The following is a 16,010-nucleotide window of genomic DNA, read 5'->3' as shown; positions in this document are numbered from 1 at the left end:
GAGTGTAATCTACCATCAGGTTTTATACATACACATGCACACACGCAGGCGCCACACACACACACACACACACACACACACACACACACACACACACACACACACACACACACACACACACACACACACACAAGATACCTGAACCTGATATGAGGAAATGAAATGCTTCTCTGAAAAGGATAATGCAGGTAACGCCTCAGATTAGATTACTGTACACAGGATCAAACCTTAACGTCTGTATTCGTATTCTGTCTGTCTGTCTGTCTGTCTGTCTGTCTGTCTGTCTGTCTGTCTGTCTGTCAGTCAATCAAATTGTGCCTGCCTGGGTAGATCAAAGATGTCATATATTCATGCCATTTTATATGACCGTCGGTCCCTTTCAGTTATGGTCATTTATTTAATACAATTAAAAAATGCTGCTTTTCTTTACAATGCGTTAATCCTTCTGTGAATATATCTACAATTAACAGAATTGTATTATGTCTGAAGATACAATTCAAGCCTGTTTGGTAACATGGAATGTAATTCAAAATCCACCTGCTCTCTATTTTTAAGAATCAAGGTGTCTCTATCTCCTCCTAAAGGTGGAGTTCACTACTTCAATTACCTCATGTTTATACATATTACAATGTCTGGCATTTGATTACTTTTGATCCTTATTCCTGATGCTCACTGATTCTAGTTTTTAATTGTCTACTGATTATTCCTCTGTAACAAATGTCCACATGAGCATATAAATCACATGCTTGGTGTTGCATTGCCAGGAATCCTGTGTGTGTGTGTGTGTGTGTGTGTGTGTGTGTGTGTGTGTGTGTGTGTGTGTGTGTGTGTGTGTGTGTGTGTGTGTGTGTGTGTGCGTGCGCGTGTGCGTGCGCGTGCGTGCGTGTGTGTGTGTGTAAGTGTGCGTGTGCGTGTGTGTGTGTGTGTGGTTGCACATGCAGTAGAGAAGAAAGGAATTCTACCTCAGCCAAGTTAAAGACGTAGTGAAATGAAAAATAAGTTTTTATGACCAAGGATAGAGCATATCCGTGGTCTTTTCAGGTTGTGCGTAGCCTACGCAGCTTGCATAAGAGCCTCCTGCACAGCTGGGACCCGGCAAAACCTACACTCTACCCTCATTAGTAGCAGCTGGCTACTCTCGCTGGATGGGTCGGTGTACAACTCAGTGGTGAGGCCTCGTATGCAGCCGGCCGAGCGGCCCTTCCCGAGACGCACCATGCGGACGAAACTGGCCCGAGGGCCGTGCGTGGTGGCCCATACCGCGTAAGGCCTCAGACCATGGGCCGCTGGTCCAAGTAGCGGCGCCATTGATCCCCATGGAAACGAACAACAACAAGCTAAGATGGTGGCAGCCCAGGGCAAACTGGATGTTGACGTCGCGGAATGCTCTCGTGTCCAGTCACGTGACTTTTCTGACTCTCCCGACCAGGCCTTTGGTATCTCAGGCTACTGTTGTTTCACTTAGCGGCTGCCTAGCCTCACTGACAACAACACATAGCAGTGTTGTTTTTAGTGCAGCGCACGGCCAGCCCCGCTAAAAGCAACACTGCGGTGGCCACTACCACCGCTATCCTTCCACGGTCGCCGCGCGTGCGGGTCCGCTGGAAACGTGACGACATCACCGGTCTCTATGGAAACGGATTTCAACGTTTCTTGGCTCGTGGTGAGTTAGCCTTGACTAGCTATGATAGCTGCTATGATAGCATAGCTTCCAGTCAGGCTACTGTTGCTTCACTTCACTCTCAGGGCTGGCCGCCCTCCCTCGCACCTCCTCAAGTCCGGCAGCATCCAGAAAAGGAGGCTCCAGGATGAGGAGAACAACCGCGGACAGGTTCATCGGGCGCCATTGGGGACACTTGATGGTTTTTCATAAGACTATGTTAAAACATTTCATGCTGTTTACTGTTTCTATGCCTACTTTTGTTTCATTTCACATGTTCCAAAGTACATAAGCACATTATCAGCCCTGTCAGAAGGCTCTATTGAGACACATGGTGGTTTTTCATAAGGTATGTGACAACATTTCATGCTGTTACACTGTATTCTGTGCCTCCTTTTTGTTTCATTTCACATGTTTCAAAATACATAAGCACATGTTATAAGCCCCTGTTATAAGCCCAAAAGTGCCTATCATGCCTGGTTCACAGCATGGTAGACACTGTTGGGATACCTTCTCTACCTGTCTCAACCCCTGTCAAGGCCAGGGGGGTGTGGGGTCCCAGTCTACAGACGGCCCACATCAACTACCTGGAGCTGATGACGGTCTTTTCTGACGGTTAGACTTTGCAATGCTCGGTTTCGAGGTTGTCATGTCCTGATCAGAACCAACAACACCATGACCATGTGCTATGTCAACAAGCAGGGAGGCCTGGCCTCTCCAGTGTTGGAAAAGCTAGCTGGCGATCTGACGCTGTGGTGCGACGCGCCAGCTAGCGGTTGGCCAGCATCTGGTGCGTCGTTTCATGGGCGGCGCCAGGCGAGCCAGGCCGGTTAACAGGCCTCTGTTCCCGGCATTGGGTCCTGGCGGTGGTGCTAGATGCACTCTGCCGCCCTCCGTTTGAACTGTGTTGAGTCTGTGGATCTGAAGTTCTTTAGTCTCAAAACGGTCCTCTTGGTGGCCCTGTCTACAGCTAAACGGGTCAGTGACATGCACGCGCTCTCAGTAAGTTCGGAGTAAATGAGGTTCTTGGACGGCGACAGGAAGGTTCTGTTTCAACCTAACATGGCGTTCGTTTCCGAGAACGGGGCGGTGACCCATGCCCAAGTCAAGCTGCTAGCTTTCCATCCGCCTCCTTTCGCTTCAGCGAAGGATAGACGGTTGCACTGTCTCTGTCCAGTGAGAGCTTTAAAGTTCTACTGTCAGAGAACAGCGGCCGGCCGATTGACGACTTACAAACTGGGGTTACATAGGTAACCCCAGTTTGTTTAAAATTCGGAGTTAGATACTCACCTAATAAATTAAGTTGATTTCAGAGGCGAGCGTTTAATGCGAAGGCACCTAACTTTGATCAGAGGTGAGTTAACTTTTAGGTTGGAGAAGGACCCAGGCTGTGGATGGATGGTGTCCATGGATTATGATTGTTGAGTGTTATTATAGTTGTTATTGTCGTTAGTGGACACTCTCTCTTAACTAATGACAGCCAGCTTTACTTGTCCAGTTCTGCCCTCCTTTGCCTTGGTAGCAAATAGCTCCTTCTGAACAGATGACATGCGTTCTGTTTTTGCTGTTCTCCTGCACCATTGTTTCACTATTGTCCCTCGTATGCCGTTGACATTAATTATGTCATTGTCTGACCACACCAAATTGTCTGACCTGTACACAATGCAATTGTGTTCAGGTACCATGTGCAATACAAATCTCCTGCACATATTAATGAGCATGTTACTTTACGAGTCACCAAAGTTATTCAAACACATTTTTATATGTTTTTACATTATAATGAAGAAAATATACAGGCAATATTTTTAATTATTTGTCGAAATTAAAAAAAGTGCCACGGACATAGACATACTTGCCACAGACACGCACGCTTGTCCGTGTACGGACATGTTTATGACCTCTGTAGGCCTAAGTGTCACAGCTTGCTTACATGTTATATCCTTCACACATTATGTCAGGGTGACAGATATACAGTCCTTATCATTGTAGTTTGATTTAGATTTTCAGAGGAAAAAAATATGCTTGTTAACTCCTGCAGGGCAGAGGAGAGAGAGAGAGAGAGAGAGAGAGAGAGAGAGAGAGAGAGAGAGAGAGAGAGAGAGAGAGAGAGAGAGAGAGAGAGAGAGTCTTTTTACAAGTACCTGCAGGCTTTCATTTAATACATCTATTTACAATGCCTAATGCCACTTGTATGCAAACTGGACTGGCCAATAAAAATTGCCGCTGAGGATGGGGAGCCAGAGGAGGGAGAAGAAGAAACAGAAGAGGGACCAGGACCACAGAGAAAGCGGTCCAGATTCAAAAACAAGCCGGCCATCCAGGCCTAGCCTCTCAAAGCCGTGTGTCAGGCAGAAAATGAAGAAATTCAAGGAGCAGCTGTCACAGCTCATAAACAAAGAGACTGCCCTTGACTTTTGGGTTGCACAGGGAGATTCTGTTATGTTATATCCGAGCCTGAAACCTATCGCCTTAGATCGTCTGGCCGTGCCAGCATCTCAAGCATTTGCGTTACAGGTGACCTCAGTCCTGGCCGTCGTTATAGAGCCAGAGTCATTTTAGAGAGAAGCGCTTTCCTCAAACTGAACCGGTAGGCTAATTCTGTTAACAGCAAGTTGTTACTACTGTCATTAGTACAGATTTCTGTCTTTCTGTGTCTGTTTGTATTTGTAAGACTGCACTAAGTCTTCTTCCGCCTCTGATTGTTTTATGTTGCTGTGAGATTGCACTAGGAGTCCGTCTCTGATTGTTTTAGAATAGATTTTTGCCTTAAGTACCCAATGCAGTGTTTTATAGTATTCAGGGGTTGTCTTATTCTACAGACATTTCAAGCTCTTGTTGTTTTTGTAAGGAGAACGTTGAGGTAAGGGATAGTTAGGTTGCCAATTCTTTAAACCTCATCTATCAATTTCAATTCAAGTTTGTCATTTTATGTTCCAAGACTTCCAAGTGTCATGTTTGTTGTTTAACACCATTCAAGTATAACCTTACAGCCTCACTGTACCTCAGGATGTTTATTTATTTTTTGTTTGAGAATGTTTGCACTTTGCAGCTGGCAGCCTGGCACAAGGTCTATATTGACTGTATAAGTTGATGTCTGTTTACATCATAATGGTCAAATAATATGCATCTTCTCAATTGCATTGGCAGTGCAGTGGCAGACATGGTCAAGCTGATGTTTACTCATATTTTGGGCATGTATGTGTTCATTGCACTTTGATAGGTTCTCAGAAATAAAGCCACAATCGCCAAATAAAGAGCTATCAATCTGCTAAGGAATCTAGTTATTATACAAAAGGGTTAAGAGAGTTAACTGTGAACTGTGAATTTGTGAATTCAATTGCAACACTTTATACAACCTGTCAACTCTGTCAACCTTGATTCCAATGTCTAATACCTATATTGGCCTAATGCATTTATTTAAAGACATCTTTTTCTTTTTGACTAAAACTAATGACTAAAACTGGACTAAAACCTTTTGAAGGCTATAAATGACTAAAATGTGACCCAAACTAATAAACATTTTTTCCAAAAGACTAAGACTAAAGGTCGTTTCAGACGCGGAGCGGTTGACGCAGGCGTTCTCGCTCGGATCAGCGGGGATCGTCCCACAATCTAGCTCTTGCCACCCGCGGGCGTGTACACAAACGGACAGGAGCGCGAGAATTTCACAGGACCGCGGCCGCTTGCCGCTCCGCCCCTCAACTTCTCCGCGCTTCCCAAATAGTTTGTTCTGTTGGGGTTTGATCACATGCTGCTGAACCATGCTGTTTTGGACGCTGGTCAGGGACTGCCCCACAACAGGAAAGCTGCCCCATCCAGCCTGGTAGGTAGAGTGTTGACTAAAGTAGCGAAATAGCCCGCGGACAACGTCCCCCTCGTCTGAGTGCGGACCACAGCTTCAAACTTTTTTATCCACGTAGCAAACGGCTGGAGACAAAGTGTTTATTTGAGACATTTAAAAGTGAACTAAGTCAACTAAATGTGTTGTACAAATACAAAGCACAACGGCATTGCATGATGTATAAAAGCAAAGTTATAAAATAGCAGCAAAATAAATGCATACAGAGCATATAAGAGCAATTAATAATATTCTCTTTGTATATTTTTAGCAGCCTTTACTTGGTTGTCACTGCTCTGAATTGTTTAAATGTTTTTTCTGTCTTGTTCATTCAATATGTATTTTCCAAACAGTACTCCCGTTAGTGATGAGCGGGTCGACCCGTAACCCGCGGGACCCGCGGGTCAACCCGCGGCGCGGGTGGGTCGAGTCAGGATTTCAGAGGAAATTATGCGGGCTACGGGTGAGCGGGTCAGCCGCTCTCACACGCAAAAAAAAAAAAAAACCCTATTTTGAACAACATGCTTGTTTATTCAGCCCATGACAATGTTGTGCTACTGTAGACATGTAAAGGGACTTTGGGTACTTAAAAGAGCGCTATATAATATATATTTATATTCCCACCGCGGGGCGGGTTGAGCCATAGATTTATATGGGGTCGCGGGTCGCGGGTTGAGGCGGGTTGGGTTCCGTGGCGGGTTGGGGCGGGGCGGGTCATGAAAAAACCTGACCCGCACATCACTAACTCCCGTCATTTGAGTGTGTGTGTGTGTGTGTGTGTGTGTGTGTGTGTGTGTGTGTGTGTGTGTGTGTGTGTGTGTGTGTGTGTGTGTGTGTGTGTGTGTGTGTGTGTGTGTGTGTGTGTGTGTTGGCTCACCTGTAGCAAATAGGGAGACAATGAGAAAGAAAGAGAGGGGGAAAATATTTAAATGCAGTGTTGGAAAAAGTACTCTGATATTTTACTTAAGTATCAATACTGCAATGTAGAAACATTCTGTTACAAGTAAAAAGTCCGGTAATCAAAATTTACTTGAGTAAAAGTACAAAAGTATTGGCATCAACATATACTTAAAAAAGTACCAAAAGTAAAAGTACAAATTATGGAGAATGACCAAGGTATCATTATGTATGACATGTATTAACATCTTTTGAAAATAGCAGATATATACAAGCTTACAACGCCTCACATTGCAACGTGTTGTGAGCTTGTAGATCTGCTATTTTCAAATAGCCAAAGTTTAAATAGGGCTGAAGTGGTTAATGTATGTTTTGTAATAATAATCAAAATCTACAAAGTAACTAGTAACTAAAGTTTTCAAATAATTGTAAAAGTACAATAATTGTCTCTGAGATGTAGTGGAGTAGAAGTAAAAAAAAATTGGAAATACTCGAGTAAAGTAAAAGTACCTCAAAATTGTACTTAAGTACAGTACTTGAGAACATGTTAGTGTTAGTTACTTTGACATGACACCTCATGAAAACTTCACCAGCTGTCTATGAGTAAATGGCTCTCCCTAGTGGCTGCTCCATGTACTACACTGGTTCTGTGTTTCAGCCAAAACAATAATCAGATAAACAATGGAAAGAAAGACCTGACATCTCTGGTTTACTTTCTGTATGTGTGGCCGCCTCTTTAGGAGACCAGAAGTAGGTTGTGAGTCTATTAATTCCAATGGGAGAGTGAACACAGCTTCTGACCCATTCATTAGCCCCATGGTCACTGAACTAAATATTGGACCCATTCTTCACAAGCCACACATTTTCCTAACATTCTGAAACTAAAACCGCATTTTTCAGAGAGACAAATCAGGAGAAAATGTAGTTTTACAAGCCCTTACAAGCCCCTACAAAACTATTTTCACAATTCTGAAATATTAAGTGACTAATTCACATGTATAGTTTGGGTACCGCCCTGGGGACACATAAAATCTTTGTGTGATAGAAATGTTTATTTTTTTATTTTTATTATAACCACTTGAACCCTAGCATCCCTATAGCTGACCTACAAACTTGTAGATCTGCTATTTTCGGCAAAGAGGATTGGTGAGGGGAAAAGAGCAGACCATGTACAGAGCCAACAGTCGAGTTTACTAAGTATTGAGGGTTTAAGCGATTAAATGTCTGAAAATACACATTAACATGAATCCAACATATTAATAGAAAAGACAAGTCAACAAAAAATCTAGTTTTTGAAGCCATCTATGGAATCTACAAAAAGGTTTAATCTTCAACACAATTCTATACAATATGTGTTGGGTCCCTGCTTCATCTCTCTCTCCACTAAGGGGTCCTTGGGCTGGAAGACCCCTTGCTCTATCGGCTTAGTTGATATTCGATAGATGTGAGTACGGTAGATGTTCGGTTCAATCAGATCCATTGAGTTGCAGTTACCCATATTGATTCTGTCATAGATACTTGAGTAGATCCTTCGTGGAGATTTGGGCAAATATTTGGATTCTTGCAAAAAAATAAAATAATCCAACACAACCACTCGACCTATCCCAAGCATCAAATCAAAGCAAGCTCCAGACTGTAGAGCATGACATCATGACATCATGCCATCATGACATCATGACATCAGCTCCTGCATGTGACAAGATGGACATTGCATGTCCAGAAGAACAGGCAAGACGAGTGGAAAACAATAGGGGGGCATTATTAACAACAGTAAAATAATAAAAAATTAAGTTCATAAACTAAATAAACATAGCTCTCAGAGTCAAATCCAATAAGTGTCTTGTATCCAGTCATATTGTCATTACTTCAAAACACAGCTTTTTAATGTGAATAAAAAGGGGCATGCCCTTATAGAACTTATAAAACATGATGTCCACCACGTATAACACCTTATAAACCTTGTCTTAAGTTGTCATGCGTGATCATAAACACTTTTTATAACACGTTTTATAAATTTGTCTAATTAATGTGATTATTATTATTATAATGTACTATAGACATGAATTTCATAGAAAGTATAATGGTAATAATAATAATGAAGAGACTTTATTTGTATAGCACCTTTAATAAAAGGAAATAGGCAGCTCGAAGTGCTTACATTAAAGAGAGAAGAAAAACAGGAGAAAGATTAAAAAAGCAAGACTTGCATTTTAAAAAGAAAAGAAAACACTTTAATAATTTATAACACTTTTGATTTTTCATTAATCTATGAACAATTTAGTATTCAAATGGATATTTATATAATGTGTTATTCACATTCTATAGGCTTCCCTTTAACTAAATGAAGAAAATATTGATATACATTTTTATGTCACAGTGCATATTTGGTACAATTGCAAGGCAGACAAAACAAACCAACAGTAGCTATACCAACACACCAGCTAACTAATGCATTGTGAAAATGATTATTTCAGCACAGAACTCTTTCACAGATCCACTGGTAATTGCGAGTACAATATGCGTCGTTCCATCCTTTAGGACAGGAAACATGAGTCCCATTATCAAACATAACACAGTCTTGTGTATTAGGAGGTTGCTTTGCTTTGTTATTAGGCTGACCAGTACACCAGAACCTGGAGAAGTGAACATTTAATTAATTACAATACCTTTACAAGGAAACCATTTTCATCCTAAATATTTTGTTCCTTAATCATGACCTCAAATTACATTCTGGTGATATTAGATGCAAATTAGCTGGACAGTGAAGTAGACAATGGACACTGTCTTTGTGACAGTGTAGTAGGGTTGTATTTTAACATTTAATTCAATTTAGAAGAATGAAGGTAAAATGAAGATGATCAATCTTACGTTGGTGTGGTCAATGGTGTTCCATCTACCCACTGGAAAGACCCTTCTCTGTCTTTGTCACTCAAACCCAGCCACACTCTCTTGTTGAAACTGGCAACAAAGTCCTGGACAGAAAAACTGCTGGTTACTGATGTGCACACACACACACGCACGCGCGACGGACGGACGGACGGACGGACGGACGGACGGACGGACGGACGGACGGACAGACAGACAGACAGACAGACACACCTGTTTGTCTTTGCTCTTCATGACCATCAGGTCTGATTGTCTGTCTCTACACCACTGTCTGCTCTCCTCCCAGGTTTTCCTCTCAGTAGAGATGTAATAACAACCTCTGTCAAATTTCTGCCATCCAGGTGATTCTAACAACAACAAATATAGTTAGCCATTTTTCTTTTTTCTCTCAAATAATGAATATGAATAATATTCATTATTTGTCTCAAATAATGAATATTGTGAACAACATATAACAATGAAGAAACAGTGATGTCTCACTCACCACAGAGCATCATCTTCATGTCATCTTGCTCTTTAGTCAGTTGGCTGTGTCTGGTCTGTAGCTGGTCAAAACTAGTCTGTACCTGATCTCTCTGTTTAGTCAGTTGGCTATTTCTGGTCTGTAGCTGGTCATAACTAGTCTGTAGCTGATCTTTCTCTTTAGTCAGTTGGCTAGGTTTGGTCTGTAGCTGGTCAAAACTAGTCTGTAGCTGATCTTTCTCTTTAGTCAGTTGGCTATGTCTGGTCTGTAGCTGGTCAAAACTAGTCTGTAGCTGATCTTTCTGTTTTGTCAGTTGGTCTCTCTCCACCATATTAGACTGATCTGTATGGAAAAAACATTGTTTACAATGTGAGATCCACTATTTGAAAATAGTCAATTGATATCATCAAAGTATATATCATGACAGCATATGTATCAGTCATAAGAAGTAAATAATATCTTGAAAAAGGTATTTCCAAAACACTTTGTGCCACGGTGGTCAGTGTTTAGCACTGTTGCCGCACACAGAAAGAAGGTCCTGGATTCAAACCAGACTGGAGTCTTTCTGTGTGGAGTTTGAATGTTCTCCCAGTGTTCCCTTGGGTTTTCCTCCCACACCAAATCACATGCATGTACAGTATTAGGGACAACCTCCTGTCAGTGCCCTTGAGCAAGGCACTGACATTAGAGCTGGAGCTGGTCCCTGGGTTCTGCTCAGTGGATGCTCACTGCTCCCAATAGTTACAATGGGTCAGATGCAGAGGATGCATTTTCATACAGGTATAGAATAAAGTATAACTTTATTGTAATAATTTGTATCCTACATATTAATCAGTGGATATCAATATCCTTGAAAATGCACTTTGTCTCTGGCCACACCCAAACTGTCAACCCTCCTCTCACCAACACCATGAGAGTTACCATGAGAGTTGAATACACTCTGGGCCCTATCTTGCCCTATCTTATCCCTTATGCCTAATCTTATTGTATTATTTTGAAAAACATGTTAAAATAATGAAAATAGCCGATGTACAAGTGTCAAAGTAGATTAACATTTTAAAATGTTTTTCAAAATAATAAAAACGGCCTAATAGGCTACGATTAGGCAGTGCAAGGCACCGTGCAAGATAGGGTCCTCTGTCTAATGCAGTTCACCAGCGGTAAAAGATCCTTTTCAAGTGGTGAAGTGAAGCTCTAAGGAATGAGTTTACATTAAGGACCACCGTATTCAAAATATCATCAGGGTTGCTTTGAGTAATGTGTGTCATTGTTTACAATGGTTCCTCTGGAGACCAGCTAGCTGAGGTCAGTGAGGTCACAACATGAGTTTAATACCACTTGAACTGAGTTGTAATAACATTTATATTTGATTTGACACTACTAATTGTCCAACTAGAAAGGTGTGCTCAGTAGAGTGCAAATCTCCACCAGGAGGTACTGTATGTCCTAATGATAATGGTGATGTATGCAGTGGCATTTCTACCTATAACCATGACAGTGCACCATGTGATTACATCATTTCTACTCTCTCATATTTATTACGATTACGATTAAGAATTACAATTGATCACCTATGAATCAACGCGTGTGGTTTTAAATACAGGTTTTAGGTTTTTGATGCTGCACACAAGATCTGTAATGCCATTGCCATTAGGGCTAGGATGAGATGTACACAGACACAGTGTACATCTTTATTATCTCTGCCATGATCTCCTGGCAGAGATAATAACTACCAATGCTGCTACAGCTACTGTATTGCTGCTGCTATTACAGCTACAACTAATATACTGATGTATTAGGGGGGGGTCATAATGTTTGATCATCACAGATTTAAAACATTGTAGTAAAGTACATTGTTATTATACTTGACTTACAGAGATAGAGTGGGACAGCAATGTTGAGGAGAGCTAGAACGGCACAAAGCAATCCAACACTGACTCCAACCCGCCTGCACCGTCTTATGTCTGGAGGACACACACACACACACACACACACACACACACACAAGCACACACGCACACGCACACACACGCGCACACACACGCGCACCGCGCACACGCACGCACGCACACACACACACACACACACACACACACACACACACACACACACACACACACACACACACACACACACACACACACACACACACACACACACACACACACACACACACACACACACACTTGAGTGAGATCTTTGGTTCTCATTTGACAGTAGGCTATTATATTCTCATTTTAGTAAAATCTCTTACCAGACTGTGATGTCATCTGTGGATCTTGGATCCTAACAACTTCATTCATTACATTGTCTAGCTCAAGGTTTTCATAATGTCCAAATGCAGCCATTTCTACATGTATGACTTTAATTCTTCTTGCAGGACATGGCCCACCTCTTCACAAAACACTGAACAAAAGAGAAGTGTGGTCTTTCTTTTATTAGTGTGCCTCTCTTTCTCTTTTATTTTCGTTTTTTCAAGACAAGAGATGTGTGGTCTTTCTTTTATTAATGTGCCTCTCTTCCTTCCTTATTTTTTGGTTTGTTCCAGCTGATGGTGAACTAAGAAGGAACTGAAAGTGCTGTCCATCGCTATTTTTAAAGTAATTTCTGCATCCTTGTTTGATGTGCATACACACTTTTCCCCCAAAGGTTATCTTGGCTTTATTATTCATATTATATTATTGAATTGTTCTACGTTAGTGTTGTTGTTGTTGATACTGTTTTTAAATACAATTATTGACTTATTTAACCCATTAAAATCTGTGTCATTTTAGATTTTAGCGTTGGCCATTCAAAAATAGCAGAAGTACAAGCTCGCAGTGTGGCACGAAGTGACTCGCTGCAGCTTGTACATCTGCTATTTAGAAAAAAAAAGTAATCTTGAAAGTGTGAAAACCACTTGATTTAGAAGGCATTTGCAGAATCGGCCTCAGGTCTTAATGGGTTATTTAGCAGTCTATAATAATCAGTAGTAATGCTTTTCACTTTCTGGTGGTACTTTATAGAATAGAATACTTAGGCAACAATCCAGAGTAGTTTCTTATGTTCTTGTATTAATAGGTTTGCACAGCAGCAGTGTATCTACGGAAATGGACGTGTTTCGGCACGTCGGCCTTCCTTAGTGTTTCAAAACATCACCCCTGACCTAGAACATCCACTCCCCTGACCTATACAACATGAGTTTTAAAACATTCTGGTCTTGGGACCCTAAAGCTAAATCTGGTGTCTTCCTGGATTCCAAACTCACAAAAATTATGAATTGTCATAACATCTCAATTAGTCAACTATCAACTAAGTCAAATAAGCCTGTCTGAAATGTGCATAATATGTATCAAAATGCATTAGTTTTTCACTCACTCACTCACTCACACACACACACACACACACACACACACACACACACACACACAGCACACACACACACACACACACACACACACACACCACACACACACACACACACACACACACACACACACACACACACACACACACACACACTCTCTCTCTCTCTCTCTCTCTCTCTCTCTCTCTCTCTCTCTCTCTCTCTCTCTCTCTCTCTCTCTCTCTCTCTCTCTCTCTCTCTCTCTCTCTCTCTCTCTCTCTCTCTCTCTCTCTCTCTCTCTCTCTCTCTCTCTCTCTCTCTCTCTCTCTCTCTCTCTCTCTCTCTCACTCACTCACTCACTCACTCACTCACTCACTCACTCACTCACTCACTCACTCACTCACTCACTCACTCACTCACACACACACACACACACACACACACACACACACACACACACACACACACACACACACACACACACACACACACACACACAGCACAAACATTTCTGTGGTATTGACCCCAACTTCCTCTTTCAATGTGAGAATAGTGTCTCTTGAAGATGTTTTCTTTGTTCAGGAAAATCCCTCTTCCCTTTTTCTGATGCTGAGGTTGGATGCTTTGTTTGGATGTTTCGTTTTAACCCCTAGTGTCCCTATTCTGGGAAGAATATTCTGCGCAAATAGCAGATCAACAAGCTAGAGCAAAAACATCAGGGGGCCTAGTATAGAGGCCCTGGGACTCCGGTCAACTAAGAATAGTATTTAAGTTTGGTCGTTTTTAAGCTCTTGTTCATCACCTCACCGCAAAACACACTGCGGGCACTCCTCACTTCACCAAGCATTGGTACATGTGAGTTTATATTGAAGGCTGTGTTTCAACATAGTGGTGAAATAATTGTAGACACATGCAGTCAGTAACACCAGTCAGTGAGCATGGTGTTTCAACATATTCAAATATCAGTACATTGTTTTTCTCTGTCAGATGGTGACCCACCAACAATGAGTCCACAACCCATAAAGGCTGACCGAGAGAGTCACATATTTCATAGAAATACAGTATGAAAGATAAAAGTAGTACCTTGTTATACTATGACATTGTATTATTAGTTATCATACTTTACAGAGCATGTATGGCTTTTAGGCCTTTTTGACCATGACAATAACAAAGCAGCTTTAACTCATTGAAACCAGAGGCCTTCAAAGATAATGTAGTCAGAAAAAAAAATAGCAAGGTTACGTTGCATACATAATTGACCTCTTACAAGCCTGTAGTACTTTTTCGTATCTATATGTATACAGTAGGTCTAAAATCACCAAAGATAGTCTATAAGGATGGGTAATTAAAGTTTCACCAACTTTTCTTTATGACAGATCATAGATGTTTGTATCTATGACCGGATTAATGCTTTTAGTTTAATCTATTATAAAACGGAATCTATTACTTACAAGGCTATCAGCAGTCAAATAAGTCCACATATTATTGTTATAAAATACACAGAAAATGTGTTATCATGGAATTCCTGCTTCTATGTCTTGGTGGCACCTCGGCCCATGATGGACTTCTTTGTGTTCTCTCAGGTTTCAAAAGCATTATATAACACTTTGGTCCAAACAGCGCCACCAAAAGGCCGAAACTAGATGCTAAAATAGCAAATACCTCCACTACATCTGCATATTTGCCTGGCGAGCTGATATATGCTGGGATGAAAGCTATCCACACGACAAAGAAGATCAACATGCTGAAAGTGATATACTTGGCTTCATTGAAGTTGTCTGGAAGATTCCTGGCCATGAATGCTAGGACAAAGCTGAGGAGTGCCAGTAAACCAATATAACCTAGTAACACTGCAAAACCAACCTTTGATCCCACATCACACTCATAAACTATCTTATCACTGAGGTATTGTGTGTTTTTATGAGGAGTTGGTGAGGCAGACACAAGCCAGGCTGTGCAGATTATTGCTTGGATGGAGGTAGGACCCAGCACTGTTCCTCTCTGCTGCATAGCACCAAAAAACTTCATAATGTCAGCACCCCCAGGCTTGGAGGATTTGAACACGGCCAACACCACCATAGTCTTTACCAGGATACACGAGACACACAGCACAAAGCTGATCCCAAATACCGCATGCCTCAGCTGACAAGTCCAGATTCTGGGACGACCAATGAACAGAAGTGAGCACATGAAACACAGCTTGAGTGACGGCAAAAGTTGGAAGCTGAGTTCTGCGTTGTTGGCACGCACAATGGGTGTGTCTCGATGATAGACGAAGATGCCCAGGACAATCGCACAGATAAATGTTCCTAGCAATGCGATGGTTGTCAAGGAGATACCCAGGGCCTCATGGTAGGAGAGGAATTCCACAGTCTTAGGGACACAGTGGTCACGCTCGAGATTGGACCAGAAATCCTCTCGACAACCGGTGCACTCGGTGGAGTCTAACAAAGACAGTGAAGATAAAGGGACACACAATACTGTGTAAGTATTGTCCTGAAGATAACCTGAATTGTTACATCCTACCATATCATACTATACCACTATCCTATCCTATCCTAACCTAGCCTATATAGAATGGCGCACCAATATGTAGTGTGTGTGTGTGTGTGTGTGTGTGTGTGTGTGTGTGTGTGTGTGTGTGTGTGTGTGTGTGTGTGTGTGTGTGTGAGTGTGTGTGTGTGTGTGTGTGTGTGTGTGTGAGTGAGAGAGACACTGTGTGTGTGTTCAGTAAAGCACAGAAGCTTTAAATACAAAATGATCTCATCAATTGTGTCATCAATAACCCACTCAGCATCCTACGGTGACTTAATGACCAATCGGCAGACGGGGACTTCACAGTTACATGGCCGTTCTAATGCAGTTTTCTCCTCAGTGTTGTTGGTATATCGATATGAAAATTACGGAAGCTGTTTTTTTTTTACTTCTTAAGCTTGTTAAG

At 41.8% G+C, this 16,010-nt stretch overlaps 1 protein-coding gene across 1 annotated transcript; it reads right to left on the bottom strand.

The window, feature by feature from the left end:
* Positions 1 to 8,540: 8,540 nt before the first annotated feature.
* LOC308102081 (uncharacterized protein) lies at positions 8,541 to 12,134 on the bottom strand. The gene is made up of 6 exons (XM_080451677.1): positions 11,999 to 12,134; positions 11,619 to 11,708; positions 9,766 to 10,086; positions 9,495 to 9,628; positions 9,264 to 9,367; positions 8,541 to 9,028 (listed from the first exon to the last, which is right to left on the bottom strand). The coding sequence occupies exons 1-6, from the start codon at positions 12,090 to 12,092 to the stop codon at positions 8,866 to 8,868; spliced, it is 906 nt and encodes a 301-aa protein (XP_080307803.1). The 5' UTR covers positions 12,093 to 12,134; the 3' UTR covers positions 8,541 to 8,865.
* Between the last annotated feature and the right edge of the window lie 3,876 nt (positions 12,135 to 16,010).

Source organism: Gymnoscopelus braueri, assembly GCF_963280865.1.
Source record: "Gymnoscopelus braueri genome assembly, chromosome: 15".
In the NCBI taxonomy this organism is placed as follows: Eukaryota; Metazoa; Chordata; class Actinopteri; order Myctophiformes; family Myctophidae; genus Gymnoscopelus; species Gymnoscopelus braueri.
This window is presented reverse-complemented; position numbering and strand designations above follow the sequence as displayed.